The sequence below is a fragment of the Myxozyma melibiosi genome (genome assembly GCF_037950935.1).
Source record: "Myxozyma melibiosi strain Phaff 52-87 chromosome Unknown BZA70scaffold_8, whole genome shotgun sequence".
In the NCBI taxonomy this organism is placed as follows: Eukaryota; Fungi; Ascomycota; class Lipomycetes; order Lipomycetales; family Lipomycetaceae; genus Myxozyma; species Myxozyma melibiosi.
Genome location: NW_027042922.1, coordinates 222,777 through 248,157, shown reverse-complemented (window position 1 = coordinate 248,157; position 25,381 = coordinate 222,777). Strand labels below are relative to the sequence as shown.

At 52.3% G+C, this 25,381-nt stretch overlaps 11 protein-coding genes across 11 annotated transcripts; 7 read left to right on the top strand and 4 right to left on the bottom strand.

The window, feature by feature from the left end:
- Nucleotides 1-633: 633 nt before the first annotated feature.
- BZA70DRAFT_296136 (endo-1,3(4)-beta-glucanase) lies at nt 634-3,336 on the bottom strand. Its single transcript, XM_064914513.1, has 3 exons — nt 2,812-3,336; nt 1,196-2,758; nt 634-1,137 (listed from the first exon to the last, which is right to left on the bottom strand). Exons 1-3 carry the CDS (start codon nt 3,091-3,093, stop codon nt 808-810), a joined length of 2,175 nt encoding a protein of 724 aa, XP_064767388.1. The 5' UTR covers nt 3,094-3,336; the 3' UTR covers nt 634-807.
- Nucleotides 3,337-3,416: 80 nt separating this feature from the next.
- BZA70DRAFT_258593 (uncharacterized protein) lies at nt 3,417-4,342 on the top strand. The gene is made up of 2 exons (XM_064910844.1): nt 3,417-3,891; nt 3,961-4,342. The coding sequence occupies exons 1-2, from the start codon at nt 3,583-3,585 to the stop codon at nt 4,258-4,260; spliced, it is 609 nt and encodes a 202-aa protein (XP_064767387.1). The 5' UTR covers nt 3,417-3,582; the 3' UTR covers nt 4,261-4,342.
- A 117-nt stretch (nt 4,343-4,459) lies between these two features.
- On the top strand, nt 4,460-6,002 carry BZA70DRAFT_280557 (branched-chain alpha-ketoacid dehydrogenase). The gene has a single exon (XM_064912981.1). The coding sequence runs from the start codon at nt 4,564-4,566 to the stop codon at nt 5,890-5,892; it is 1,329 nt and encodes a 442-aa protein (XP_064767386.1). The 5' UTR covers nt 4,460-4,563; the 3' UTR covers nt 5,893-6,002.
- Nucleotides 6,003-6,159: 157 nt separating this feature from the next.
- Nucleotides 6,160-10,605, top strand: BZA70DRAFT_311477 (uncharacterized protein; the record flags this gene model as incomplete). Its single annotated transcript, XM_064914957.1, has 4 exons — nt 6,160-6,624; nt 6,684-6,840; nt 6,903-7,254; nt 7,318-10,605. The coding sequence occupies exons 1-4, from the start codon at nt 6,240-6,242 to the stop codon at nt 10,603-10,605; spliced, it is 4,182 nt and encodes a 1,393-aa protein (XP_064767385.1). The 5' UTR covers nt 6,160-6,239.
- A 93-nt stretch (nt 10,606-10,698) lies between these two features.
- On the bottom strand, nt 10,699-11,545 carry BZA70DRAFT_280554 (AIG2-like family-domain-containing protein). The gene is made up of 3 exons (XM_064912980.1): nt 11,397-11,545; nt 10,937-11,302; nt 10,699-10,870 (listed from the first exon to the last, which is right to left on the bottom strand). The coding sequence occupies exons 1-3, from the start codon at nt 11,435-11,437 to the stop codon at nt 10,822-10,824; spliced, it is 456 nt and encodes a 151-aa protein (XP_064767384.1). The 5' UTR covers nt 11,438-11,545; the 3' UTR covers nt 10,699-10,821.
- A 952-nt stretch (nt 11,546-12,497) lies between these two features.
- Nucleotides 12,498-15,138, top strand: BZA70DRAFT_280550 (uncharacterized protein). The gene has a single exon (XM_064912979.1). It carries the CDS (start codon nt 12,644-12,646, stop codon nt 15,113-15,115), a length of 2,472 nt encoding a protein of 823 aa, XP_064767383.1. The 5' UTR covers nt 12,498-12,643; the 3' UTR covers nt 15,116-15,138.
- Nucleotides 15,139-15,792: 654 nt separating this feature from the next.
- On the top strand, nt 15,793-18,216 carry BZA70DRAFT_190158 (copper amine oxidase). Its single transcript, XM_064910027.1, has 2 exons — nt 15,793-17,748; nt 17,813-18,216. The coding sequence occupies exons 1-2, from the start codon at nt 15,848-15,850 to the stop codon at nt 18,009-18,011; spliced, it is 2,100 nt and encodes a 699-aa protein (XP_064767382.1). The 5' UTR covers nt 15,793-15,847; the 3' UTR covers nt 18,012-18,216.
- Nucleotide 18,217: 1 nt separating this feature from the next.
- Nucleotides 18,218-19,973, top strand: BZA70DRAFT_190159 (glutathione synthase). The gene is made up of 2 exons (XM_064910028.1): nt 18,218-18,595; nt 18,675-19,973. The coding sequence occupies exons 1-2, from the start codon at nt 18,312-18,314 to the stop codon at nt 19,861-19,863; spliced, it is 1,473 nt and encodes a 490-aa protein (XP_064767381.1). The 5' UTR covers nt 18,218-18,311; the 3' UTR covers nt 19,864-19,973.
- Nucleotide 19,974: 1 nt separating this feature from the next.
- Nucleotides 19,975-21,317, top strand: BZA70DRAFT_190149 (uncharacterized protein). Its single transcript, XM_064910026.1, has one exon. The coding sequence runs from the start codon at nt 20,248-20,250 to the stop codon at nt 21,112-21,114; it is 867 nt and encodes a 288-aa protein (XP_064767380.1). The 5' UTR covers nt 19,975-20,247; the 3' UTR covers nt 21,115-21,317.
- BZA70DRAFT_280545 (citrate synthase-like protein) lies at nt 21,318-23,124 on the bottom strand. Its single transcript, XM_064912978.1, has 2 exons — nt 23,002-23,124; nt 21,318-22,942 (listed from the first exon to the last, which is right to left on the bottom strand). Exons 1-2 carry the CDS (start codon nt 23,028-23,030, stop codon nt 21,520-21,522), a joined length of 1,452 nt encoding a protein of 483 aa, XP_064767379.1. The 5' UTR covers nt 23,031-23,124; the 3' UTR covers nt 21,318-21,519.
- On the bottom strand, nt 23,125-25,376 carry BZA70DRAFT_280540 (26S protease regulatory subunit 4). Its single transcript, XM_064912977.1, has 4 exons — nt 25,116-25,376; nt 24,982-25,044; nt 24,891-24,900; nt 23,125-24,777 (listed from the first exon to the last, which is right to left on the bottom strand). Exons 1-4 carry the CDS (start codon nt 25,116-25,118, stop codon nt 23,525-23,527), a joined length of 1,329 nt encoding a protein of 442 aa, XP_064767378.1. The 5' UTR covers nt 25,119-25,376; the 3' UTR covers nt 23,125-23,524.
- Between the last annotated feature and the right edge of the window lie 5 nt (nt 25,377-25,381).

Genomic DNA, 25,381 nt, shown 5'->3' with positions numbered 1-25,381 from the left:
CAAGCCGAAGGTGGTCAGTCGTATGGACCCAAATCTCAGAGCTATTAAAAAAAGGGATCCGCAGGCCGGATTGGCACTGGCATCCCGCCTTCTTCTGGCACCGACCTCGCGGCACCGACCATCAGATTGACAGGCGTGGAAGATTACAGATCTGGCGCAGAGCGAAGACCGGGGGCAAGGCACCGACTTTTCGCTCGTCCTCACAGGATCGAGTAAGCTGTAAACAACCCGCCTGGCGAAGCAGTCGCCTAATCGGACGAAAGTGGCGGTGCGTGCCTTTGTTGCGCCACGATGCCACCGCCACAGCCATCTGGGGTGGCAGGGTCCCTGGCCCGATTAGGCAGCCCGTGCGGCTCATATGCACGATTAAGCTTACCGATCGCCGGCGCTCGTCGCGGTGACTCAGCCGGGTTGGGCGCAGGATGCCAGCCTCCGCGAGTAATCTCGAGTGTTTCGGTACAGGATTGCGTCACCCTGCTGTCTGGCGAGACATGATTGTGCGGTGAAGAGCGCCTAAGACAGCGGCCTGAGCCAGCCCCCCTGGTCGAGATCTGAGTCCGCCGAAATCTCGCAGGCGCCGTAGGGTTTCTTTGTCTCTCCTATTTCTGGATCATCTGTGCATCCAGTCGTATTCCCGATATTCGACTAATATCCATGCACTCTACGTCCGTACTGGTTAATTTACCCAAATAACTCCCATTTTATATACCGACAAGCACCCAATATCGGCAGTGGCTGAATTTACGTGTGATATGCTATATTGATCTACCTGCCCGTCCCACCATAACTGAATGAGATAATCATCCTCTACGGAGCGCCGCCAACCCCAGCTGCGTATGTCAAATACCAAGTCCTGCTCGCCCCGCCATCTAGCCACTGATACATAAACTTTGGATGCGCAAAGAACTGCCACGCAGCCCGCGGGTCAAACAGCGCGACGTTGGCGTACAGGATGCCCTTCCAGCCGTCGTCCACTTTATCGGCAATCTGCTGCAGCAGCGTGCTCCATTCTTCGTAGGTGAACTCGGGAGATCGCATGTATGAAGACACGGGGGTGATTGGGATCATGTGGATACCCTGCACGCACTCGATTCTTGGGGAGAAATAAGTCGTGTGATCGATTTTGTTTTCAAACAGCTATAAACCACGTATTAGCACTATCACATAGAATATCAAAGACAGAGAGAAAACTCACAATACCGGTAACTTTGTTTGCCAAAATCCTAGGATCTTGCACAGAGTTTTTGCTCGACATCATAAAGTACGTATTGAAGCTGCGCTTCATGATCGCCAGCATCATGTCTCCCCGCGCTTCCATGCTCTTGTCGCCAGAGACCTTTCCCCACAGCTTGATCGCATACGCATGATGGTAGTCCTCCGACGTAGACTCTTGGTCCTTGCCGTCTCCGCTCTCAAACAGGCCCTTGGCCCAACTGTGTCCGTGGTACCAGTCAAACGATCGCGAGACTGGGAAGTACGGATCGTGTTCGGACGGATTCGCAATGTCGCGCACCAGAGTGTTTACGAAATCCTTGTTGTCGTAGATCCAGGTCCCGCCCAACGCGGCATCAACGTAGCCGATCAAAGCTGCCGCATGGATGAAGTATCCGTAGTGGAAATGGTGGTCGTTGTAGTACGTATTTCCAAAGTCCTCGAGCGCGTTCTCGGTGATGAACGCGCCGCTGGAGACGATGCCTTTGTAGGTGGTGTCGTACGCCAGCGGATACTGCTGCTTGTTTGCGCTGAACCGTCGGAATGCGTTCGCGACCTTGTTCATCGCGGCCTGCGTCATTGCCAAATTACCCAAGACCTGGTACGCGACAAACGCAATGTACGCAAACTTGTCGAGCGCCTTGCCCGAGAAGTACATCGAGTTCAGATTACACTGCGCCTCGACGTCTTGCTCCAACTCCACGCACGCGGCATCGAAGATATGACCGAGAGCCTCGCGGCTGTACTGATTCGTCCGAACGTTGGGGATACTCGTCCACGGCATGAACTCGATATCGGTCGGCAGCGTCTCCTGCATGAAAAAATCATTGGTGCCGTAGGCCATCGCTTTGCCCTTTGTAGGAGAATCGAGCCCGAATCCCAGCGCGCGCTTCTTCATCTGGTCCGTGAACGAGGCCACGTGGTGCGGCAGTGCGAACAGCAGTAACGCGTTGGCGTTGTTTGCCTGTCTTGTCGACCAGTTGATCCGCACGTCTCCCTTGTTTTTGTTTGCGGTTCCTGAAAGTTGCGCGCGGATGGCGTATTTGCCAGCGTACTGGTCGTATATCTTCTCTGATCCGTCAACGAGTTTGCAGATCTGAAACAAAACATTCCGCACGCGTTGCTCGGCAGTGACCGTATGGTCGCCGTCTTGCTTTAGTTTCAAATGCTGATCTTCGGGAACCCACGCATATATAAGCCACTTAGTTCGATCATGAAGTTCGATGCCGTACTTTTGAATCCCACTCCTCGGCGACGGTTTCTCTTTAAACACCCGAAACCCGACAGCCGAGTTGATCCGCGGGATAAGATTGTAGTATGTGCCGGTGATGAAGCCCGTGCCGAGCACGATCGGAACGTTCAGGGATTTGCCTGTGCCGTGCGCTGAGCCGGGTTTGAACAGCGCGACAACCGAGAACTGGGCTGACTGCGACAGCTCGATGCTCATCGTCTTGTCGAACTCGAACGCAGACAACGACAGTGATCTGATGCCGGCAGGATGGAAAAAGTATTGCGCATTTTGCTCTTTCGGATCAGGTCCGTATACCTGCAACAGTCAGAATAGTCAAGCAAAACAAACATACATCTTAGATAACATACCCGCTGCTCGTTGCTAGTGTGACTGATGCTCAATCCGTAGTGCGCATCAGGCCCCTCACTCCGGTGATCCCACCACAGCACATACGGGCACATGAAAACCGGCTGATCCTGATTCCCAAGATAAAGATTCGAGTAAAACTTGTTGGTCTCGATCGCCGGTCGCTCGCGCTCATCTTTGTCTGCGGGGATAGCCAGCGATTTCGGCGGCAGTGGGTGTGAACGGCGAGAGAAATGCGGATGCGGAGCCGTGACTGCGACCGGTTGGAAAAGCTCGACGGGCATGTTTTAGTATCCAAAAAACGGTAATGCACGTTCTAAAATCTAGTGAGAATGTAGAGAGAATCGGCGCAGGGGAGAGTCTATGGTGGTCTGCAGGATTTAGGAATAGAAAGCGGGTGTTCAGCACAGTGTGCTGGGAAGCTCTGGCTCGCGCAGCGCTGGGCGTCATCGGTGGTGCACGTGCTTTGCTATTATTGGGCAGTGCCGACCAACAGCCCGTAATAGTAGCGGATGAATGTTTTGGGGAATTAGATGGTGATACTTCTCAAGACCAGACCAATGCCATAGAAAACAAATTTATGGTACATTTATATAGAAGATACGAATGAAGGCCTTCAGAAGATGAGTCCAGGCAGAAAGGCAATTAAGGTTTAAACGTGAACTAGAAAATTAGAGCTCTGCTAAGCCATCGCGCAGTGCCCTTCCAAACCCAGCAACCAACTGCACTTTCGACACCCGCTCGTTCAACAAGAAGCTTCTCTGTTTTGAAACATGGCTCTGGACTCTGAGGGAGACACAGATCTTGACCAGACCATTGCTAAATGGATTGAGGAAGTTGATAGCGGCAAGGCGGTGTCGGCGTCGAACGACGAGCCGGCTGCGAGGATGAATAATGAACGACTAGAGCGAGTTGCGAGCCAGACGTTTGATTTTATGAAATACTTGAAGCCATGGAATCGGTCCGGACAAGCGTCGACTACAGATATCACAAACGAGCAGACTTCAATTGCGAGCACTGGTTCTAAATCGACTCCAGAACTTGCACCAGAGGACGATATCTCGCCGGCGGATATCTATCCTGTATGTTCCTGAATACATCTTTCCCCTTACGAAAGCGAATATTTGACTAACCAAAGCAATTAATTCTAGACCGAGATGTCATGCCAGCAGCAGTTCGACGAGCTAGTAAAATGCCACAGTGTAGCAGGCCAAACCCGCCACGTCTACCGCTACGGCACGATCCGGGACTGCAACGACCGGTGGGACATGTTCAAGTTCTGCATGGGGCTTAAGCTGAAGCCTGAGGAGGAGCAGGCGCCGCTGATTAGAGATTACTACAAGGCGCGGACGGAGCGGATTCTCGCGCACGGGAGCAGTGAAGATGTATGGCAGGTTCGGACGTCACGGCATCCTCCCTTATTTGTAAATAAAGACAGTAACGGGAATTGAAAAGGGGGACTCTATGAGCTATAGAGCCGAATATGTACATAAGTTAATTCTATCTCCTAATGACATTACATCTACAATTTCAAGGCTGTTCTTTTGGCATTACGGAAGAGGACAGACGACCAGCGCGCTTACCCTATCCCGAAGCATGCCGCTACCACTTTTCACGTGTACGAGCAAATCATCTCCGACGTATTTGTGAGTAATACCCGAGGGCCCCAGATTTTCTAGCACTGCCTCTCGACAGACAGTTTTCGGCCCTACTTTGCGACATACAGTCCAGTCGCTTCTGGACAATCATATTCAATGGCTGTCATGCCAAGTGCGACATGGCAGCAACATGCGCTCAGTACTCGACCCGCTCGGCTGATCACCAGATCTCAGAGGGCATTGACTATCAAGGCCAGCACAGGCAGGCGGTACAACTCAGACAAAGTCCCTCCGTCTACGATATCCTCACGTCACTTCTACCAAAATGAGGCACTCATGAGATTTGCGGCTCGGCCAGCTCAACCGGTCTCGTTAAAACAATTTGCGTTCTACGGCCGGGAACTGACCCCAGAAAAGATATTGCATTCGGCCAACTTCGTGCGGCAGGAGCTTCCTACTCGAATGGCACACCGGATACACGATATGCAGCGACTGCCATATTCAATCATCAGAAATCCCCACATGTCGCACGTCTACGAGCTCTACTACCATTCGTTCAACGCCATCCGGAAGTTCCCAATAATCCGCTCTCTGGACGACAACAACCGATTCTGCGATTTGGTCAAGGATTTGCTGCTTCGACATACGGGCGTCATTCCGCATGTTGTTATGGGGATCATTGAATCAGCAGAGCTTATGGAGCCGGCAAAACTAGACCGCTTCGCGCAGTCCTTGCTCTCGAGTCGAATTTCTCGACGAGTACTGACCGAGCAACATCTGACAATGACAAACTCGCTTCTGGCGGGAAATGTCACAAACACTGGCGCAAATATTGGCCAGGTATTTTTACAAATAGACGCGGCGGACGCGGTCAGACAGTGCGCAGATCTGGCAGGAAGGCTTGTTTCTGCCGAGCATTCGCACGGGAAGATTCCTGAGCTTGTTTTCGAGGGGGATGTCGATACGAAGTTTGCATTCATAGAGAGTCATCTGAAGTACTTGCTGGGAGAGATTTTGCGCAACACATTTGAGGCAGCTGCGACCAAGACCGAAGGCTCTGGAGAACGGCCAGAGCCGTTGCTTGTCACCATCTGCGATACTCCTCAGCACGTCGTTTTCCGGTTTTCGGATCAGGCAGGTGGTCTGCCTCCAGACATCATCCCATACCTATGGAGCTTCGCCAAGGGACCTCGTAGTTTATCTCGGCATAGAAGATTAGAGCAGCTCCCTTCGTTTGACGCGGTAGTGGAAGAAATCGAGGCGAGGTCAGATGCATCTCACAAGAGGCTCAGCAGTCTCTCAAGTCTAACGTCCCGTCCACCGGGGATGTTTCTCGGGATGGGATTGCCAATGAGCAAGGTCTATGCCGAGTTTTGGGGCGGGAAGATAGCAGTCAAGTCCATGGACGGGTTTGGATGTGATGTTTATTTGCATATCTCAAAGCTGGGAATCGAGAGTCAGTTTGTTGAGCATACTAGCATATAGTCGGTGTATTCCTATATTTGTCTTTTCTTGGTTTGTACAGTTTCTACCGGGAGACCCAATGAATAATTGAATGCTTTTGGACTGATGCTATCTTCTACGATTGACTGGCTGTAGATTCTGGTCAATAAAATAAATATTGTTGCTATGGGAACAATTATTTCGATTCCGGCCGTGACGTCATTCTATAAACAACGCGTTGCCCTACCACCCATTTCTATAGCCCATTTCGAAATCCCAGCCTTTCTCCCTTTACCAAACTACCCTCAACTTGCACCAAGATAGTTTCGACTTCCACACCCAAAAGCCAGATATTTTTCAAGCTACCGTTATTGTGCGCAGGGTCTACCATGGCAGACGAAGTTCTCCAGGCATCATCTGCTGGTGCACTGAATGCTGCCAAGGCGACTCCGCCCGGCCAGCTTCCCGCCAAACCTCTGATCCCCCCGCCCTCTGGAGATCCTTCAAAGACCAGAGATGCACCCCGTTATCCTTCCGCGGAACTTCGTGGGTCTTGGGGAAATCGACAGTATTCTACTGCTCCAGGCATACAGACTCACGACACTGCTGACCCGCGACCGATGAGAGAAGATCTAAGACACGTCTCTGACAGACCTGGACAGTATCCTGATCGGCCTAAAGCTGACTATGAGGAGATAAAGTCGACCATCTACGTTGGGAACTTACCTTCGAATATCGTAGATGAGCAACTTTTCGAAGCCTTCAGTGTCTACGGTAACCTTTCTCCGATCTCTTTCCGCGCGAGGACTCGATCTTGCTAACTGAATACATAGGGAAAATCGAAAGCCTACACCGCCGAAAGCAACCGGCTAACCCTCAGTACCATGATACCTCTCCGTCGCAATATGCATTTATCAGATTTCTGAACCCTATATCGGCCACTATTGCAATAAACGAGCGCGACGGCACCTTTATTGGCAGCAACAGAATGTAAGCGATTCCACTTCATTGACGCTTTCTACAGAAAAGAAAGTTACTAACTCCATACTTAGTGCCGTGCGTAAACGGCACCCTGGGACCGATATGTCGCCGTCCGAGCCTGACTTGGATGGCGTACCGAAGATGCAGATGGGCAGAATGAACACAGGCCAAGGTGACAACAGGCAGAAGTTTGGCCATAAAAGCCATCCGCATAGGAATCAAAAGATGCATGATCAGCTTCACATGGTGTCGATTGCAAACATTCCGTTTGACATGTCCCCGGAGGCCTTGTGCCACTTTGTACTCGGCACGGCACCTGTGGCGACTTCTGACATTGTGGCCGCCGATATCTATGACTACCCAGATGAGAATGGGAGAAGACATGGCGATTTGACTTTGAATTCCTATCAAGCAGCCATTACGGTGAGATGTGTTAGATCTAGATGCAAGATCGGCCCGCTAACAATAATCACTTTCTACAAATAGGTTATTGAAACCGTGAATAACAGAGTTGTTAATGACTATATCCTCACAGCTACCCTGAACCGTCAGTTCCCGCAATATATGAACAACCAAGCACCATTTGGATTTTGGCCTCAGGATCCGAACTCGGTTCCACCGCCGATGCCGTACCCGCCAATGTTTGAAGAATTCCCACCGCAGTTCATGCATATGCCTAATCCTAATCGGCAATATTTTCCACCTTACTTGTACTGGCATCCGAGTACTGGCACTTATCTTCCTTACGCTATGCCACCGGAATATCAGTATCCATATGATGGCATGAAGATGCCGATGCAGAGGGGTTACCAGCCGGCTCCGAATGGGTCTGAGACTTCTACTCAGAGGAGCTGTTCTATCGCAACTGATATGAGTACGGCTGCAGATGAAGAACCTACCGTGGACCTCGCTCCTCAGATCATTGTTGAGCCGGCAGTGGATCCTCCTTTGGAAGAAGAGGTTCTGACTGTAGCACCTCCTCCCGATGAAAGTATGCAGACTGAGATTCAAGCCATTGTTTCTCATGAGCGATCTCGTACACTTGATATGGACCTTGAGAGACGCTCGCTCGAGTCCGAGGATATAGAGCAAAGCAACTCCCCTTTTGTGAGGCAAAGAGCGAAAACCTTCGTCGGGGACCCCTCTCTGCTTCGGCCCCACTGGCCTATCGATCACTGCAACCTGTTTGTGAGAAACGTCGATCTGGCTGTTCTGCCCACCTGTCACGAATTGCGACGTCTGTTTGAATCGTATGGGCCAATCGAGTCAACGCGTATGGTACCTGTGAACGCATGGACAGCCAAAGGGTACGGATTCGTTCTTTTCCTCAATAAAGAAGACGCTCAAAAAGCTCAATCGAAGATGGACGGTCATATGGTCGGGCAGTATGCTATTCGTGTGACGTATGCTGAAAAACGGGAGTCGCGAACTGTGCGCATGGGTAAAGGTCGCAGAAAAGGCCCGATCCCACGCTTTGGGAAGGGGAGAAAGCTCTCAGCTTCCGGAGATGTGAATACTGCTAATCTCGTACCTCCTACGTCTATTACTGAGGTGGCGCAAAGTATGAAGCAGGAGACTGCAACTACTCAGAAGTCTGGTGTTGATCAGGACTTGAAGGTCAAGCAGACAGTGGAAATCAAAACTACAGTGAGCCTTGCCGATGGTGCTACAGCTGGCCAATCCCCGAAGCCTGTAGTACAGCCTTCTGTTGCCATTGCTATTGAAGAGAAGCTGAAGGTAGCGGAAGGCACTGAGGTGTTGGGCGAAGGAGAACTGGATACAACTACTCCAGCTGTTGCAGAAGTCACCGAGAAAGTGCAGAAAAGTTTTTTTGAAGAAAGTGAAGTTTGCCTGCAAGCCGAAACAACAGAAGAATCTTGTGCCACTGTCGTCACTGAGGAGGTACTGGCAAACACCGATTCCACTAAAGAAGAGACCGATTGTACTGCCGATTTAGTCGCAAAGACATCTGGGCTAGTCGAAAAGACTTTTTCTGAAGCCAAGAAGGAGGTGACATTGACTGAGGCTATGATTGAAGATGTCAACCAGAAGCTGGAAGGGTTTCCGTTGACTATGCCGGAGAAACCTAATGGAGAACAGTCTTCAGAACCAGTGGCTTCTTCAGAGCTAGCAGGATGCGCGGATGGTACTATATCTTCCGAAACTGGACAAGAGGAGACCACCGAACTAGCCAAATCAGAAGACAAACAGATTGCCTCAAAGGATGCATCAGATCAGGATAGCGATCAAGCTGGATTTCTGGAAACCGCGGTAACAGGAGAGTCGACGGCGGTACCAGAAATGGTGGCGCCTGATTCACAGCTTCACAGCGAAGATACAGGCCTGATTAAATCTGAAGAGATTGAATGCACTGGTAAGACGGGAGAAGTTGAAGCGATGCAACCATCTGAAGCGGTTTTAGATGCGCAGCCGCAGTGCACGGGAATTACAGACGCAGTAGATCTGGGTGATTCTAATACAGAGAGTCCGGAAGAAGCTGAAGGACACGACTCTGCGGCATCAGAACAATCAGCAGTATCGAAGGAGGCCAACTCCGACGTAGGGCTTCTCGGTGCCATAGTCAGTGAACCAGCAGGTTTAGGGAGTTCAACTACTGCTCAGATTACCAACAACGCCGAAGAACTTGGATTGACTGCATCAGGAAATAAAGTCGCAAATGCACAGCCAGGAGACGCTTTTATGAGCGAAGATTCAGGAGTGTCATCAGCAGATCAAAACGTTGAACAAGCTGAGGAGCCCAAATTTGAAGAACCAGATGATGAAGCACAACGCCACTGTGCAACAACCAGCGAAACTGCTGATTCTAGAGTCTCACCTCAAAATACCGACAATGTAGGAGGGAGTGAATCTGCAGAGCCACAAATGTCTCCGGTAGCTAATGAGATTATCTCGGATCTACAGTTTCCGAGTGAGACAGCGACAGATGCAGCAGAGTTGGGAGTTTCTGACTCTGATAGGACAAATGAGGAGTGTCTTTGCGCGAATGCGACAGAGACAGTATCTGAGAAAGAGAGTGACGGTGAAGGTCAACAGACTGACGAAGAACCAGCACTGGTGAACCGGGTTGAGGCGTCTACAGAAGCCGAACAGAACCTCTGCGTGTCTGAGACAACTAAGGAGAAAATCGAGGGAGACCTGTCCAGTAAAGAGATTGAAGATGACACTCTCGAGTCTGACTGCGATTTCAAAGGAGACAGGGAAGGTCTATTCATCACAGTTCAATCCAGCATGGGGGCCTCACGAGTCGGAATCGCCAGTAATGCAGCATCCGGTTTAGAGCGGTGTTTTAATCAAAGTCGGAAAGAGAATTCGAAATCACCGAGTTCTTACGCCAGCTACTCGTCTACGACATCTTCTGTTTCTGTTTCTGTTCCTGCATATGCTCACGAGAACTTTGCTGTGCCTCAGTCAGGTGCTGGATTACTGCAAGTGCAGTCTCCTAATATGGTCAACAGTTCGAAGGATAAGGATGTTGATACTGTTGATATGAAAACAGCACGAGATTTAGGAAACGCATGCTCTCCCACCGAATCCGTGGAGGTGATCCCTCTGAAAAGAGACAGCAACGACAACCGCTTCACAAGAGGTTGTGCGCGAACAAAATCCATGGACTCAATCACTTCCTCTCTTGGAAGCAACGACTCGTTCTGTGACTGTGGCGACGAAAGCTGTACGTATGCTCCAAAGGCCAAGCTCGAGAAACAGGCTCTGCGATCGGCCTCGTTGAGCAACATGGTTCTTTTCACTTTATGAAATGGTACGGCTCCCATTTTCATTTCTTATCTATTTTCTCGCAATGACACGTTTATGCACTTTAATGTTCGGAGTTCTGGTTTGTGGAGGGAAAATGCATCATGTTTATATTTCTGTGCTCGGGACTTGCATTATATCTTTAGATTCGTTTTTATAATGATGAGTGAATGATATCAAAAAGACGTAAATGTGTGTAATGTAGAGTATGCGGGTGGATCACTCCATGGCACTCATTTCGCCTTCTATCCAAGTTTTGAATCGATTTCTGCACACTTGTCAGTACATGTTCCCATGATACTTTTTTCTCTGACGACACTAATATTGAACTTACTGCATGAACTCGTCAAAATCCCAGTCTACGCCCGTCAACCGATCCAATCGATCAACCCAAATGTAGCACCACGCGTCCACCGCCTGCCCATTCTCATTCACGACCTGCACCTTTTGCCGCTCATACTCGTCCCCTTCAAACGCATCCAGCGTCTTCACCTGCGCCGGCGTGAGCTCACTTACCAAGACACCGGCCACTGAACTTCCTTCAGACTTGACGATCGCGGGGTAGGACTCGTCTATCAGCCGGGAACGGGAGTGGTTGTGTAAGGTGGCTGGGGTGAGGGAGAGGGGTGAGTTGGATGGGAGATCGCGTTTGTTGAAGAGGACGCGGGCGAGCACGTTTGGCGACATAAGAGTGCCGTAGCTACCTTATAGTATTCCAGCAATTAGATATCAGGATGGTTCAGTGAAGAAGCACAGACTACGAGGAGGAGGTATCATGAAGAGCGGTAGCGTACCAGAATATAGATATTGAGCTCATTATCGTGCCACTCATCATAAAGTCAATAGTAGCCAATCGAATACTATATTGACAAAATGAAAATAGATTCAACAACTGGATGTAATTGAATTATCAAATACCAATCTTACTTCTGTAGGGTATTCGATAAGCCCTTGAACTCCCACCACTTTCAGGGGCTCGCTTTGCGCTCTCAAAACCCTACTAATAAAAACCACGTTGTCCCGGCAACTGCAATCCTCACAGACGCCAAATAAGGTTTTCTCAAACAAGTAAACATAAACAAAAATTCAAGGGACCACCCAAAACACCTGCATTTTCCTCGCGCCGCTCGTTTCGGTACACGCGCCATCCCGGTTAGTTGTATGTTAGTCAGGCGGCCACAACTCGCTCGTTTTCATAACATCTGCTTCTTTCCCGTCCACTCTTTATAGTTGAGCTTTTTAGGTGTCGAAGTAAACAGTGCTATTTGTCCACAATCATCTCGAACGCAGCCAATTGAGAAGCAAGAATAGGGGGTACAGAGTTTAAGACGCTTTTGTTCTCGTTGCAATTGTTGATCATCAACGATCTACCCGCGAACAATGGCCGACATCCCGGTTCCGACGTCTTTCCCTTGTGTTGTCAAGGCTTTGTATTCATGGTCAGGGGAAGAGAAGAGTGAGTGCCTTACTGAAAGAATTTGAATGTATGTTGCGAGGTTTTGCTGACTTGCTTTTTTAATCAGCCGACTTGGGTTTTGTTGAAGGAGATGTTATTGAATGTTTGAGTCCCGGCGACGGACAATGGTGGTTTGGACAGCTGAAGCGGAATAAAGTGAAAGGATACTTTCCCTCAAACTTCGTTGAATTGGTGTAAGTCATCCCGATGTCTTTGTGCTAAAATTTTACGAATCTGGGTTCTGACTGATACGATTGACACTGTAGCGACCCTCCTCGAAAGAAAGCAGTTGCAGACGATCGCTATAATCAACGACGCCGTTACAGCCCAGCGGTGGCAGAACCGATCTCGGAACCTACCTCGCGATACGATGATACCGATTACGACTACTACGGGGCTCCGGTCGACAGTGGCAACTATTACGACCCGACCACCGGGATCTATCACAATCTCGACTACGAAGATGATGATCACCACGACGATGGTTACGAGGATGACGACTACGAAGATGCGGGAGCTCCTCCTCCACCTCCACTTCACAAAGTGGCTTATCGATCAAAATCAGCACTCTCGCATCGCGATCCGATGGACGACGAAGAAGACAGCGGACATATGTATGCGGAGCAACGAATGAAGTCACGGACACCGACTCCACTGCGGGATGCCTTGGAAGATGTAATGGCTACGCTTCAGAATATGGAGGTTGAAGACCGCCGACCGTTACGAAAGCAGTCGATGGTACGCCCCGCTACCCAGATGGAATTCCGCCAGCCAAGTCCAGAGCCTATGTATTACCAGAGTACAGACCACGTGCAGCAGACATCGTCAATTCATCGAGGGGGCTTCAGGAATAGTCTTAGTCGCAAGTTGACAATCAATAGACCGAAGAGTAGTCTAGGGCTAGGCAGACACGAGATGGACAGCACAGGGCCTAGAGATTCCATGGGATCCGGTTCCGACGCACATGTTTCTCATGTTTCTCTCAACCCGACTAGAAGTTTACTGCGCATGAAAGCTTTGGCTCGCTCGAATACGACAACTACAAACTCAACGGTCTCGCATGCAGCACTTTCAGCTACTAGCGGTAGTACGAATATGAGCGACATGAGTGCCACTTCAGCAGGTAGTCTTGCGAGAAGACGCCAGGAGATGAGTCGATTGGCGACCATTGATTCGGTCTCGAATTTGGCGCCGATGAGCAGCAAACCTGTGCAGATGCCGGAAGCGGTTCAGTCAGGCCGGCAATCATTGATGCAAAATAAGTCAAGTTTGGCGTCTCTGAAATTGAAGAAGAGCGGATTTTTCAAAAAGGTGAAGGCATTGGGCAGTGCTGCATCATCAAGCGGGATGTCTTCAGCTTCGTTTTCGTCCAAGTCAACGACGAATCAGTCTTATACCAAATCCAGTATGACTTCGTTTAGTTCCGCGCCCGCGAGCCGGCACAAGGGAGCGCTCGGTCCGGGGCAATATGCCCAGCCTACGGTGTCGCAGAGCGCAAAGTGGATTCAGGCACAGACCGATCTGCATCGTGCAAAGTCGCTGAGTCGGTACGAGCGTGATGACAGACGACGGAAGCAAGAGCTCGAGGGTTACTCTGTTGTCAATCCGCTTGATGTTCTGAACGGGCAGGTAGAGGGCGATGAGGGAGCCGACGGGCGCGTGGTGGAGACTTCGATGGACGTGATGCGATTCAACTTTACGACGCTGGATAAGTCTGTTCGTTCGTTGTCTATACCGTCGCTGTCGACGCTGGCATCGTTTACAATCACTGTGCTGTGCCGGCCGTACAAGTCTGATATTCAGCGGCTCCGAGCGATATATATTTTCTGCACCGAGCGGATAGTGTACCGACCGAGCACGACGGCAGATGATGATTACGACGAGCAGCACGATGCGACACGAATTTTCCGAAGTAAGGAGGCTAGTGCAGATGAGATGGCACATTGCGTTCAGGCTATGTGTGAATTGATGCAGATTCCTTGCGAGGTCGTGCGGGGGTATCTGAAGGCACCAGGTGAGGTTTCGGATGGGCACAATACGTCGGGACGAGTAAATCATTCATGGAACGCTGCGATAGTTGATGGCGAGTGGCGGATGATTGATGCGTCGCTGGCTAGTCCTACGCATCCTCGGAGGTCGCTGTACACGAACTGCGGGGCGAACATCGCGGAAGACTTTTACTTCTTGGCCAAGCCAAGTGAGCTGATCTTTTCGCACATCCCGCGGAACCGCAATTGTCAACATATTCTTCCCGCTTTGTCCCCCGACTTAATTTTCCAACTTCCTTCGATCTGTCCGGCGATGTTCAAGCACGGGCTCTTCCTGTGTGACTTTGATATGTCGTTGCTGCGGACGAGTGGGCCGGAGATTGTGCAGATTGATGTTCAGGTTCCTGCGGATGTGGACTGCGTTGCCGAGATTGAGGTGCGCGGGTATGTTGCGGATGCGGATGGCGATCTGATGGAGTCTGGGGAGGTGCTGAAGAGCCCTGCGATGGCGCAGCCATATTGGGTGCATGGCCGGCGTATATTCCGCGTCAAAGGACTGCTTCCGGACGGAGAACGGAGCGGAGTGCTGAAGATCTATGCGGGACGAAGGGGATTGCTGCAGAGTCAGAAGGACAACCCGTATCCTCTGGCGGTCGCGTTTCCGATCAGTCATGTGGGCAAGAGTTATGGGCAGTTTGACTTTGTAACTCTGCACCCTACACCGCAGGCGTTGAGGTATGATCTGTACGTAGTGCAGCCACAGTGCCGGGAGCTGGCGCGAGGAAGCACGATTGTGTTTGATATGAAGCAATTTCCCAACAATGTGGAGTCGCCTGTGTTTTCGCCGACGAAGAGCGCGAAGCTGGCGATCCAGTCGCCGAGCGGGAAGATGACGCGGATGAGTATGAAAGATGGAGAGATGGATTTCGGGGCGGAGAGGAGCTCGGGCCAGATTAGCTGGGAAGCGATCGTGAGCTGTTCAGAGACGGGAGTCTGGCGGGGGCTGGTGATGGCGGACCGAAGTTCTACGTGGGTTGTATTTGCGGAATGGGTTTGTGTGCAGCATTGATGTGTAATAATATGATGCTATATAATGCTATATGTAGTATTTTTGAGCTTATAACTGATCTTAGAGCCAAAGATAGAGTATGACGGAGGGCGGAGCATGGGCGCTGTTATGCAGACGAATGGGGAAGCATAACGGGAAGGCGAGGCCCGATTTGTACATAGGCGCGGGTGTGTCGGTGTCCGAAGCCACGAGGAGTGGGCCACGGAGGTCCGAAATGCGAGTTGCGGAATGCTGAACCGCGAATGAGTTGGACCCACGATGTTTAGAAGCACAGCAGAGAAGAGTGAGGATGGTGAAGGGTGTACGGCAGCTACAAAGAGGACAGAAGAGGAATCAATGGAGAGAGCACTGATATCCAGCCGAGGGTCTGATCGGGATGGTGGCTTGCACGTGATGAGCAGCGTAATAAGAGTAGAGGTTGTGATTGCTTCCGTACAGACGATAATACTACGAGAAAGAGCAGGAAAGAAGACCACAGACAAAGCCATTCCGCGCAGATGACTCCGTCGTCGACAATTCATTCAAAACAGGCCGTCGTCGACTCGGCCATGACTCAAAAACCCGTCGAGCTCAGCGCGCAGAAGTAGAAAAGATAAGCGGAAAGCGCGAGAGCCGCAGGGAGGACATGCCCGATACGGAACTTTGATTCTTCCTTCGCCCTGCTTCTTAAATCTTTCCTCCTCCTCCTCTCTTCCTCTTCCCCATCACACCTCTCTATCCTCTCCACCCACCATGCTCGAGCGTCTCTCCCAAATCTCCTCTCACACTCGCGCCACGGCCGCCCCCGTCGCCGCTCATCCCCTCGATCCCCTCTCGGGCGAGGAGATGAAGGCCGCCGCCGCCATCGTCAAGGCCGCCTACCCCGACAAGCGTCTGTCCTTCAACGTCCTCTCGCTCGCCGACCCCAAGAAGGCCGAGTTCCTTGTCTGGGACGCCGACCGCGCGAACGCGCCCAAGCCCGCCCGTGAAGTCGACGTCGTCGCCCTCGAGGCCGGCGTCTCCGGCGTCTGGGAAGGTCTCGTCGACCTCACCGCCGGCAAGATCGTCGAGTGGACAAAGGTCGACGGTGTCCAGCCCATCCTCACCTTCGAGGACCTCGCCAAGGTCGAGACCGTCATCCGCAAGGACCCCAAGGTCATCGAGCAGTGCGTCATCTCGGGAATCCCCGAGTCGGACATGCACAAGGTCTACTGCGATCCCTGGACCATCGGCTACGACGAGCGCTTCGGCACCGAGCGCCGTCTGCAGCAGGCAATCATGTTCTACCGCTCCGACATCGACGACTCGCAGTACTCGCACCCGCTTGACTTCTGCCCTATCTTCGACACCGAGACCAGCGAGATCATCGCCATCGATATCCCCGCCGTCCGCAGACCGCTCTCGAAGGCGCCCCACGCAAACTTCCACGAGAAGGCCGTCGAGGCTCTCGGTGGATACCGCACTGACATCAAGCCTATTGTCGTGCAGCAGCCCGAAGGTGTCTCGTTCAAGGTCTCCGGCCGCGAGATCGAATGGCAGAACTTCAAGTTCCACGTCGGCTTTAACTACCGCGAGGGAATCGTCCTCTCCAACATCTCTTACAACGACCACGGTGAGGTCCGCCCTCTGTTCTACCGTATGTCCTTGGCCGAGATGGTGGTTCCCTACGGTAACCCCGACCACCCGCACCACCGCAAGCATGCCTTCGATCTCGGCGAGTACGGTGGAGGTTACATGACCAACTCGCTCGCCCTCGGCTGCGACTGCAAGGGTGTCATCCACTACATGGACGCCGCTTTCCCCGATCGCGAGGGTAACCCGATCGACATCAAGAACGCGATCTGCATCCACGAGGAGGACGACGGAGTTTTGTTCAAGCACTCCGACTTCCGCGACAGCTACGCGACCTCGATCAACACCCGTGGTGTTAAGCTCATTGTCTCGCAGATCTTTACTGCGGCCAACTACGAGTACATGATCTACTGGATCTTCCACATGGACGGCACCATCCAGCTCGAGATCAAGCTTACCGGAATCCTGAACACCTACATCCTCGGCGAGGGTGAGGACACCCGCGGATTCGGCACCCAGGTCTACCCCGGTGTCAACGCCCACAACCATCAGCATCTGTTCAATCTGCGTATCAACCCCATGATTGACGGACTCAACAACTCCGTGCAGATGGTCGACGCCGTTCCCTCGGACGAGCCCGTTGGATCGCCCAACAACTTCTACGGCAACGCTTTCTTGCCCAAGATCACTCCCTTCAAGACCACCGGCGAGGCCATCACCGACTACAACGGAGCCACTTCGCGCACCTGGGACATGATCAACCCCAGCCGCAAGCACCCTTACTCTGGCAAGCCCGCCTCTTACAAGCTCGTCTCTCGCGAGTCGCCAATGCTCTTGCCCAAGGAGGGCTCGCTTGTTGCCAAGCGCGCTGCCTTTGCCCGTCACACCGTGCACGTCACTCCCTACGTCGACCGCCAGTTCTACCCTGCGGGCAAGTACGTTCCTCAGACCTCGGGAGAGCCCAGCAGGGGTCTGCCCGAGTGGATCGGTGACGGCACCGGTGCGATCGAGAACACCGACGTCGTTCTGTGGCACACTTTCGGCATCACTCACTTCCCCGCCCCTGAGGATTTCCCCGTCATGTAAGTCCCTCTCTACTTCTTATCAAACAGCATGAGCGTTTACTAATCACTCTCGTCCTACTAGGCCTGCTGAGCCCATGACTCTCCTGCTCCGTCCCAGAAACTTCTTCAAGCAGAACCCTGCTCTCGACGTTCCTCCATCCCACTTGATGACCACCTCCAAGGTCCTCTCCGGCGGCGCTCCGACCACGATTAAGTCGCTCACCGACTCTGTCTCGCGCCTTGCCTTTGGCGAGGCCAAGGCTGAGTGCTGCTCAAAGTAAATGAAAATGGGTATTTCCGGGTAGTTTGAATGTCTCTCCTGTCTCTTTGTTGTTGTTTTGTTCTCTCTTTTGCAGTGCCTCTGGTTTTATGATTGTTCCAGTACATTAATACGAATGATAACGGTAATATCGAAAACACATCTAGTAGTTAGCGCGTAGGGTTTTGGCTTAACCTCTTAATGAAAACATTACATAATCGCGCCCCTCAAACTCAATTACACATCAAGAGTCCAAGCACCTCATATTCAACCAGCTCTCTCTGCTCCTCTCCACCCCCGTTCTTGCCCAGGTACACACGCAATGGCCGAACTACTCGGGAGCATAAGCTACCCGCCGTCGCTAGACGAGTCCTCGACGCTCACGACCACGCTGCGGGACTGGGCGCTCTCGCACGGGCTGGTGATTCGCGCGCCGATAAAGGAAGAGGACGCGGATGAGCGGGCGACGCATGTGCCGTTGACGCTGTTCCCGTCGCCGTTTCCGAAGAAACTGTTTGAGGAGGCGAGAGGGTTGCAGACTGCGTTTAACGAGCTGTATGTCAATGTCGCTAATGACTCGGAGTTTTTGAATGAGATTACGAAAGGGTATGTTGAGCACGTCATGGTCAGCGTCAGCTTTTACAGCATAAGTCTATGTTCTAACATTGTCTTGCGTTCTTGATAGACTTGCGGGTGTGGACGACTTTATGTCTGATCTCTGGAAGCTTCATCTCGAGGTCGAAAAGGAGACGGGCGGGAAACCCACGCAACCACTGACCCTCGGCGTCTTCCGCTCTGACTACCTTCTCCACACCTCACCCTCGTCCGAGCCCGAGATCAGACAGGTCGAGCTCAACACCATCTCTGCCTCGTTCGGCGGCCTGTCCTCGCTTGCCGCTGATGCGCACAGGTTTCTGCTCAAGGCGGATGAGTACCCCACCAGCCAGCTGGAGATGAGCAACGAGACCATGCCTGAGAACCCGTCTGCGAAGGGACTTGCTGCCGGTCTTGCGACGGCACATAACGCATACGGCGTTCCCAGTGCGGTCGTACTCTTTGTAATCCAGCCAGGCGAGCGCAACGCGTTCGACCAGCGCTGGCTGGAGTACTACCTTCTCGAGACCCACGGCGTGCGCGTGCTCCGCGCTTCGATGCAGGAGATTGCTGCCGACGGCAAGTTAGACGCGACCACCAAGAAATTCAGCATATACGGCAAGGAAATCAGCGTGGTATACTACCGCTCGGCGTACACGCCCGCAGATTACCCTACCCCGGAGACATGGCAGGCCAGAAAGCAGATGGAGCTCTCGACCGCAATCAAATGTCCTTCGCTCGCGACGCAGTTCGCGGGGGCGAAGAAGGTGCAGCAGGTTCTTGTTGATTCCAAGGTGCTTGAGAAGTTTTGTCCTGACACTGCTGTGCGTGCGCGGATCGCAGCCACGTTTGCAGAGATCCTCCCGCTGGACGCAGACTCGGCGCTGGGAAAACGTGCGCGGGAGTTGATCGCCACAAAGCCAGAGAAATACGTGCTCAAGCCGCAGCGTGAAGGAGGCGGGAATAACGTCTACCGTGAGAAGATCCCCGGGTTCCTCAAATCTCTCCCCGACGAGTCGTTCTGGAACGGGTACATCCTCATGGAACTGATCGAGCCCCCGACGGACGTGAAGAATTCAATCATCCGGAACGGCAAGGTGACCACCGGCAACGTGATTTCCGAACTGGGAGTCTTTGGCACGGCGCTGTGGAACACGGTCTCCGGTGAAATCTTGGACAATTCAGAGGCGGGATGGTTGCTACGGACCAAGTTTGCAGAGTCGGAAGAGGGCGGTGTCGCGGCTGGATTTGGAAGCATCGATAGTGTGCTGCTGATATAGAATCTAGAACAGAACAAAATAATCTAATGCAAAAGCATACTTTAGTCTGTTTGAGTCTGCTTAGAACTAATGAAATGCACGCTGCTTTGAACGTGGCAGTTTACATATTATGTAATATTATGGCTTATATTAGTAATGACCCCAGAATCCAATTCAGATTCAGACCAGGCCAGATACAACTCTCCGCTTTCATTACCTACCATCCTCTCGAATCACGATTATTGCATAGATCGCGCTTTTCGATACGATCTATTTTTTTGCTGAATAGTTGAAGTACACTGCTGCTTCCATACTGTTTACTTCTGACTGTTCTGTGAAGTACCCTGTGGACATAACTATACCATTACTACTGTTCAAACTGTTTCTGTTCTGAGGTGATTCAAGATGGGCATCGAAGAAACACACCTGAACGCGACTCACGCGTCACTCAACGGAACGCTGCAAGCAAACTCCACGAGCACCAACGCCACTTCCGCCAACAACACCCTCGACGCCCGCAGCGCGCTCACTGCCACCACGCCGACAACCGACCTCGTCTACCTCTCGACCGGCTACAAGACGCTCTCGTTCGTGCTCCTCGCGATCCTCACTGTTTTGATATTTGCGATCGCGGGTGTGCTGGTGGTCGGGCTTCGACGACGGACTGCGCGCGCGGCAGAGGAGGCGGTTAGGCAGGCGAGCGAGCGGTATCAGGGAGATTTACAGCGGCAGCGGGAGATGGCGCGGAGATTGAGGGAGGCTGATACGGAGCGCGGGGTGAAGTCGCCGCCGAGATCTCCTGTGGAGTCTGATCCTGAAGTTATCACGTTTCCCAGCGCTGGAGGGAAGAGTCGATCTGCGTCAGGGTTGAAGAGCGAGATACAGACGCCGGGTTCCCCCAGTGCTCGTCGCAAGATGAACATCATCATCCCGACCGCGCGGCAGTCCGGCGTCTCAAGCGGCGGCTCATCTACACCTTCGTGTCCAATCTCGGCAACCAGCTCGAGCGACGACGATATGTTCAAGTACACGATCCCTGAAGCCGAAGCCGCCGAGCGCGCGCGATCCGCGAACCCATTCACGGACAGCATCAGGGGTTTCGCGCGCAGAGTCGGTCTGGCCGGAGAAGAAACACCTGCGCGTGCCGAGGATGCTGTCTCGACGAACCGTGTTTCGCCTGTTGCTGTTAGTCGACCGCCGCCGGCCGTACCCTCGCGAGCTTTGAAGCCAAGGCAGAAGCCGCAGTGGGTAGCGCCCGGTCCGCGCATGTGAAAGTCGTGTCATGCTCTCGTCTGCGTTGCCAATCACATTGCTGCTGATTAGAGATAAGTCTATTCACGCGCGTTCACGTCGGTAACCTCGGAAGTGGTCGGTCGATTGTCGATATTGTGTTTTTTATATTGCTTAGCGAGCCGAGGACAAGACAGGATGAGGGGCAATACCGCCTTCGTCGTATCGGCTTATCAGCTTATCAGACTCGCTTCTGTAACTCTATATTTTGTTCTTTTCTTTGTTTCTGTAGGCAACAATTTGTAATCATAAGATAATTTCCTTTCCTGTTTTACTATGTATCATCCACGATACACCACAACCTCTTCTGCCTCGAAATCTGAAAAAACACCATCAAGCTGCACATAACTTATGTAAACACACACAAAAACAAAACAAACTCCGAATCTATATTTTAGCCAAACGGCGCTTGCTGATATAATGCGGAATCGCAGTGATTCCATCCTTTGCCGTAACCTCGCGATCCTCGCGCTGGTCGATCGGGACGTAATCCCGTCTGCTCTTGCCGACATAGACCTGTCTCGGCCGCGAGATTTTGTTTTTGCCTGAATCGAGCTGCTGTTTCCAGTGCGCGAGGTAGCCCGCCACGCGGGGGACGACGAAGAGGACAGGGTAGAAATCGAGCGGGAAGCCCATGGCTTTGTAGATCAGGCCGGACCAGTAGTCGACGTTGGGGTAGAGTTTGCGGCTTGTGAAGTACTCGTCTTTCAGCGCGGCGTCCTTAAGCGCGATGGCAATGTCAATCAGCGGTTCGCGGCCGCAGACTTCAAAGACCATGTCCGCCACTTCACGGATAACTTTTGAGCGGGGATCGGTTTCGCGGTACACGCGGTGGCCGAATCCAAAGAGGAGCTCTTTCTTCTGCTTGACGCCTTCCAGGAACGCGGGGACGTTTTCGACTGAGCCGATTCGAGTCAGCATACGGATGACAGCCTCGTTGGCGCCTCCGTGCAAAGGGCCGTAGAGTGCTGATGCGGCGGCAGCAATGCAGGAGTACGGATCTACGAGCGAGGATCCGACGTGAACCATGGTTGAGGTCGAGCAGTTCATTTCGTGGTCTGCGTGCAGGATGAAGAGGATGTCGAGTGCCTTTGCGAGACGCGGGTCTGGGCGGTACGAGTAGGGTTCGGCCATGTGATCCATCATGTAGAGCAGGTTCTCGGTGTACGACAGATCGGATCGCGGGGGAGTGAAGCGGCGGTTGATGCGGATGCGGTAGGCCATCGCCGCGACGGTCGTGGCCTTGCCGAGGATGCGGACGATCTGCTTGTTCATGATCGACTTGTCGTTGATGTACATATCCTGACCTTGCAGCGCGGGGTTGGCTTCAGGAGCAAACGCCGACATGGCGGCAAAGGCAGAGATGAAGACCGACATCGGGTGCGAATCATAGCGCATCTGGCGGATCATGGCCTGCAGATCCTCGGCGACGAAGGTGTGGTTCATGATCTCCCACGACCAGACCTTGTACTGCGACTTGCTGGGCAGCTCGCCGTAGATGAGCAGATAGGCAGTCTCGAGGAAGTTCGACTTCTCTGCCAGCTGCTCGATCGGGTAGCCCCGGTGCATGAGGAAGCCCTTGTTGCCGTCGATGTAGGTGATGGAGGAGGTGATCATCGCCGTGTTGACGAACGCCGGATCGAGCACACGCAGGCCGTAGGGCGTGTCATTTTCCGCGCGCTCGCCCTTAGCCAGTGGCGCTTTGAGCTGGGTGAACGCGGTGGCGGGGATCGAGTTGTTTTTGATCTCGACCTCGATCGCCTTGCCGGTGCGGTTGTCGATGACGGTGAGTGAGTTCTTGGGCTTGGGACTAGACGACGAGGTGAGCACTATTCCGACGACGACTCGACAAAGCAGGGACCTACGTACGCCGACGAAGTAGCAGAGGAGACAGCCATTATGCGATAGCGATGACGGTAGACAGAGAACAAGCCGGGATCAATCCTTATATACCAGCAGCAGCAGCCTGTGGTGGTTGTGGGTGAGCCGAGTCGTTGCCGAGGTCTGTCCGCCCGAGCCGCACCCCGCGTCGAGAAATAAAGTTTTGCTGCCTTTAAAGCGCTGCCGGTGCCGGTGGAGACCCGGAGGATCCTCGTTGGCCCTCGTGGGGAAGAGAAGAGTCTGGTTTCAAGTTGCTGCTGGATGTGTTGATCTGTGTAGTATTTTTACTGGTCGTGGCTGTTGTAGTGTGTGTACGTGTGTGCTCAGTGTTGTTGCTCATCAGTGTCTGTTGCTCAGTGTCTGTGCATCTCAGCTGCACCGCCTGCTTCTCATCTTACTATAAAACAGTTTCCTATTTGATATTGTATATATTCATAAGAGCACCCGCCAGGTCTAACAGTGCAGATACAACAAGGCTCATACTACCAACACTCAGTCCAACTAAAAGAACCTACAAGTACAAGCCTTCAAGATTCTCCTCCACCTTGTTCTTCATAACCCGCTCGCGCGCGCTGCGGAAGTCAGTTGCAGTAACCTTCATCCGTCGCTCGCGAAGCGCAAGCAGACCTGCCTCCGAGCAAATAGCCTTGATATCCGCTCCAGACAAGTCGTCCTTCGCGCCCACAAACTCCTCGAGATCCACGTCCTCGCCAAGCGACATCTTGCCCGTGTGGATGCCAAAGATCTTGCGCTTCGTGTTTTGATCCGGGTTCTCAAACAGAATCTTTCGGTCAATCCGACCCGGTCGGATCAGTGCAGGATCAAGCGACTCGATCTTGTTCGTCGCCATGATAACCTTGACGTCTCCGCGGTCGTCGAATCCATCCAGCTGGTTCAGCAACTCAAGCATAGTTCGCTGAATTTCTCGCTCGCCACCCGATGTCGAGTCATATCGCTTCGTTCCAATAGCGTCAATCTCGTCGATAAACACAATCGACGGCGCATGATCGGCCGCCACCTGGAAAATCTGTCGCACCAAGCGAGGTCCGTCTCCCAAGTACTTCTGAATCAACTCAGATCCAACAATACGCAAAAAGGTAGCGCTGGTCTGGTTTGCGACCGCCTTTGCCAAAAGAGTCTTTCCTGTTCCGGGAGCTCCGTACAGAATAACACCTTTGGGGGGTTTGATACCCATCTCCTCGTAGAGCTCGGGATGGGTCAGGGGTAGCTCGACTGCCTCCTTTATCTCCTGAATTTGAGCCTCGAGTCCACCAATATCAGCATAAGACTCAGTTGGCGCTTTGTCCAGCTTCATGACCGACACCATCGGGTCAGTGTCGTCAGCAAGCACACCAACAACATTCACGCCCTTGTGATGCAGCAGTACCGAGCATCCCGGCTCAAGCAAATCCTTGTCGACAAAGCTCATGATGGAAACATAGTACTCCGGTCCGGTCGTCGACGACACGATAGCATGGTCATCATCGATAATCTCCTCCATCGTGCCAACGCCCATCGGCGTGCCGCGCATCTCGTTCACCACCGCGCGTTCTTCCGCCACCTTCTCATCCGTCGGCTTCAGCCGTTCCTGGTTCTGCACAAACTCCTCCTCCAAAAGTAGATGATCCTTGATTCGATCCATCTTTAAGAGCTTGAGCTTGCATCGAGTGGTCGGGAACACTGTTGGCAGCTTGGTCGAGCTGTCGGGTCCTTTGCGTTTCTTCTTGCCTATCCGAGTCGATGGGGGCGGCTCGTACTTCGGCTCTGCAATCTTTTGTTAGCCTACACCTGCCATAATTTGTATTGCAACTATCCAGCAGTGAATGTTCTTGCTGCAAATAGTGATGGCGCCAATTCGTGCGCTGATGGCAACTTACTCTCTTGTTTCTACACAACGAGTTAGCAATCACAATCATTTAGTCTTCGCGCACACCAACACAGAATCATCAAAAGACAAAAACAGCATACCTTCTCCTTTCCATTATTCTCATCCGGGAATCCGCCAGGGGGTAATCCAGACTGTCCTTGACCCTACACGCCATCCAGCGTTGTTAGTCTCGCTCCTGCGTCGACGTGACAAATCAACCCGATCCCAATCATACCATCTTTCTTCTCTTGATCTGTCTATTATCCTATCAAAAGCGACACTGTCTTGTTCGATCTTATACGAGCTGTTTGATGCTTGGATGTGAATATACTCGAATAAGCAGAGACGATGATGACTGAGGTCAGAACAACTCTGAGGTCGAAGCGCGCGGAGTCTTGATTAGCAGATCAGCCAAACCCTAATGTTTATGCACTTATGCGCTTCATAGTAGAGCACGCGATCTTGTATTTACGAATCATCTACGCTATCTTCTCATACTTC

Excerpts from the sequence above, each read along its gene's own strand:
- BZA70DRAFT_296136 (XM_064914513.1), bottom strand. The coding sequence starts at position 3,093 with ATGCCCGTCGAGCTTTTCCAACCGGTCGCAGTCACGGCTCCGCATCCG. Across the intron at positions 2,759-2,811 it reads ACACTAGCAACGAGCAGCGG|GTATACGGACCTGATCCGAA; the intron begins GTATGTTATCTA and ends TGACTGTTGCAG. Across the intron at positions 1,138-1,195 it reads CAAACAAAGTTACCGGTATT|CTGTTTGAAAACAAAATCGA; the intron begins GTGAGTTTTCTC and ends CGTGGTTTATAG.
- BZA70DRAFT_280557 (XM_064912981.1), top strand. The coding sequence starts at position 4,564 with ATGGCTGTCATGCCAAGTGCGACATGGCAGCAACATGCGCTCAGTACT.
- BZA70DRAFT_258593 (XM_064910844.1), top strand. The coding sequence starts at position 3,583 with ATGGCTCTGGACTCTGAGGGAGACACAGATCTTGACCAGACCATTGCT. Across the intron at positions 3,892-3,960 it reads CGCCGGCGGATATCTATCCT|ACCGAGATGTCATGCCAGCA; the intron begins GTATGTTCCTGA and ends AATTAATTCTAG.
- BZA70DRAFT_190159 (XM_064910028.1), top strand. The coding sequence starts at position 18,312 with ATGGCCGAACTACTCGGGAGCATAAGCTACCCGCCGTCGCTAGACGAG. Across the intron at positions 18,596-18,674 it reads TTGAATGAGATTACGAAAGG|ACTTGCGGGTGTGGACGACT; the intron begins GTATGTTGAGCA and ends CGTTCTTGATAG.
- BZA70DRAFT_190158 (XM_064910027.1), top strand. The coding sequence starts at position 15,848 with ATGCTCGAGCGTCTCTCCCAAATCTCCTCTCACACTCGCGCCACGGCC. Across the intron at positions 17,749-17,812 it reads CCTGAGGATTTCCCCGTCAT|GCCTGCTGAGCCCATGACTC; the intron begins GTAAGTCCCTCT and ends TCGTCCTACTAG.
- BZA70DRAFT_190149 (XM_064910026.1), top strand. The coding sequence starts at position 20,248 with ATGGGCATCGAAGAAACACACCTGAACGCGACTCACGCGTCACTCAAC.
- BZA70DRAFT_280545 (XM_064912978.1), bottom strand. The coding sequence starts at position 23,030 with ATGGCTGTCTCCTCTGCTACTTCGTCGGC. Across the intron at positions 22,943-23,001 it reads TCCTCTGCTACTTCGTCGGC|TCCCAAGCCCAAGAACTCAC; the intron begins GTACGTAGGTCC and ends CTCGTCGTCTAG.
- BZA70DRAFT_280550 (XM_064912979.1), top strand. The coding sequence starts at position 12,644 with ATGGACGACGAAGAAGACAGCGGACATATGTATGCGGAGCAACGAATG.
- BZA70DRAFT_280554 (XM_064912980.1), bottom strand. The coding sequence starts at position 11,437 with ATGATGAGTGGCACGATAATGAGCTCAATATCTATATTCTG. Across the intron at positions 11,303-11,396 it reads AGCTCAATATCTATATTCTG|CTACGGCACTCTTATGTCGC; the intron begins GTACGCTACCGC and ends ACTATAAGGTAG. Across the intron at positions 10,871-10,936 it reads GATTTTGACGAGTTCATGCA|AAATCGATTCAAAACTTGGA; the intron begins GTAAGTTCAATA and ends ACAAGTGTGCAG.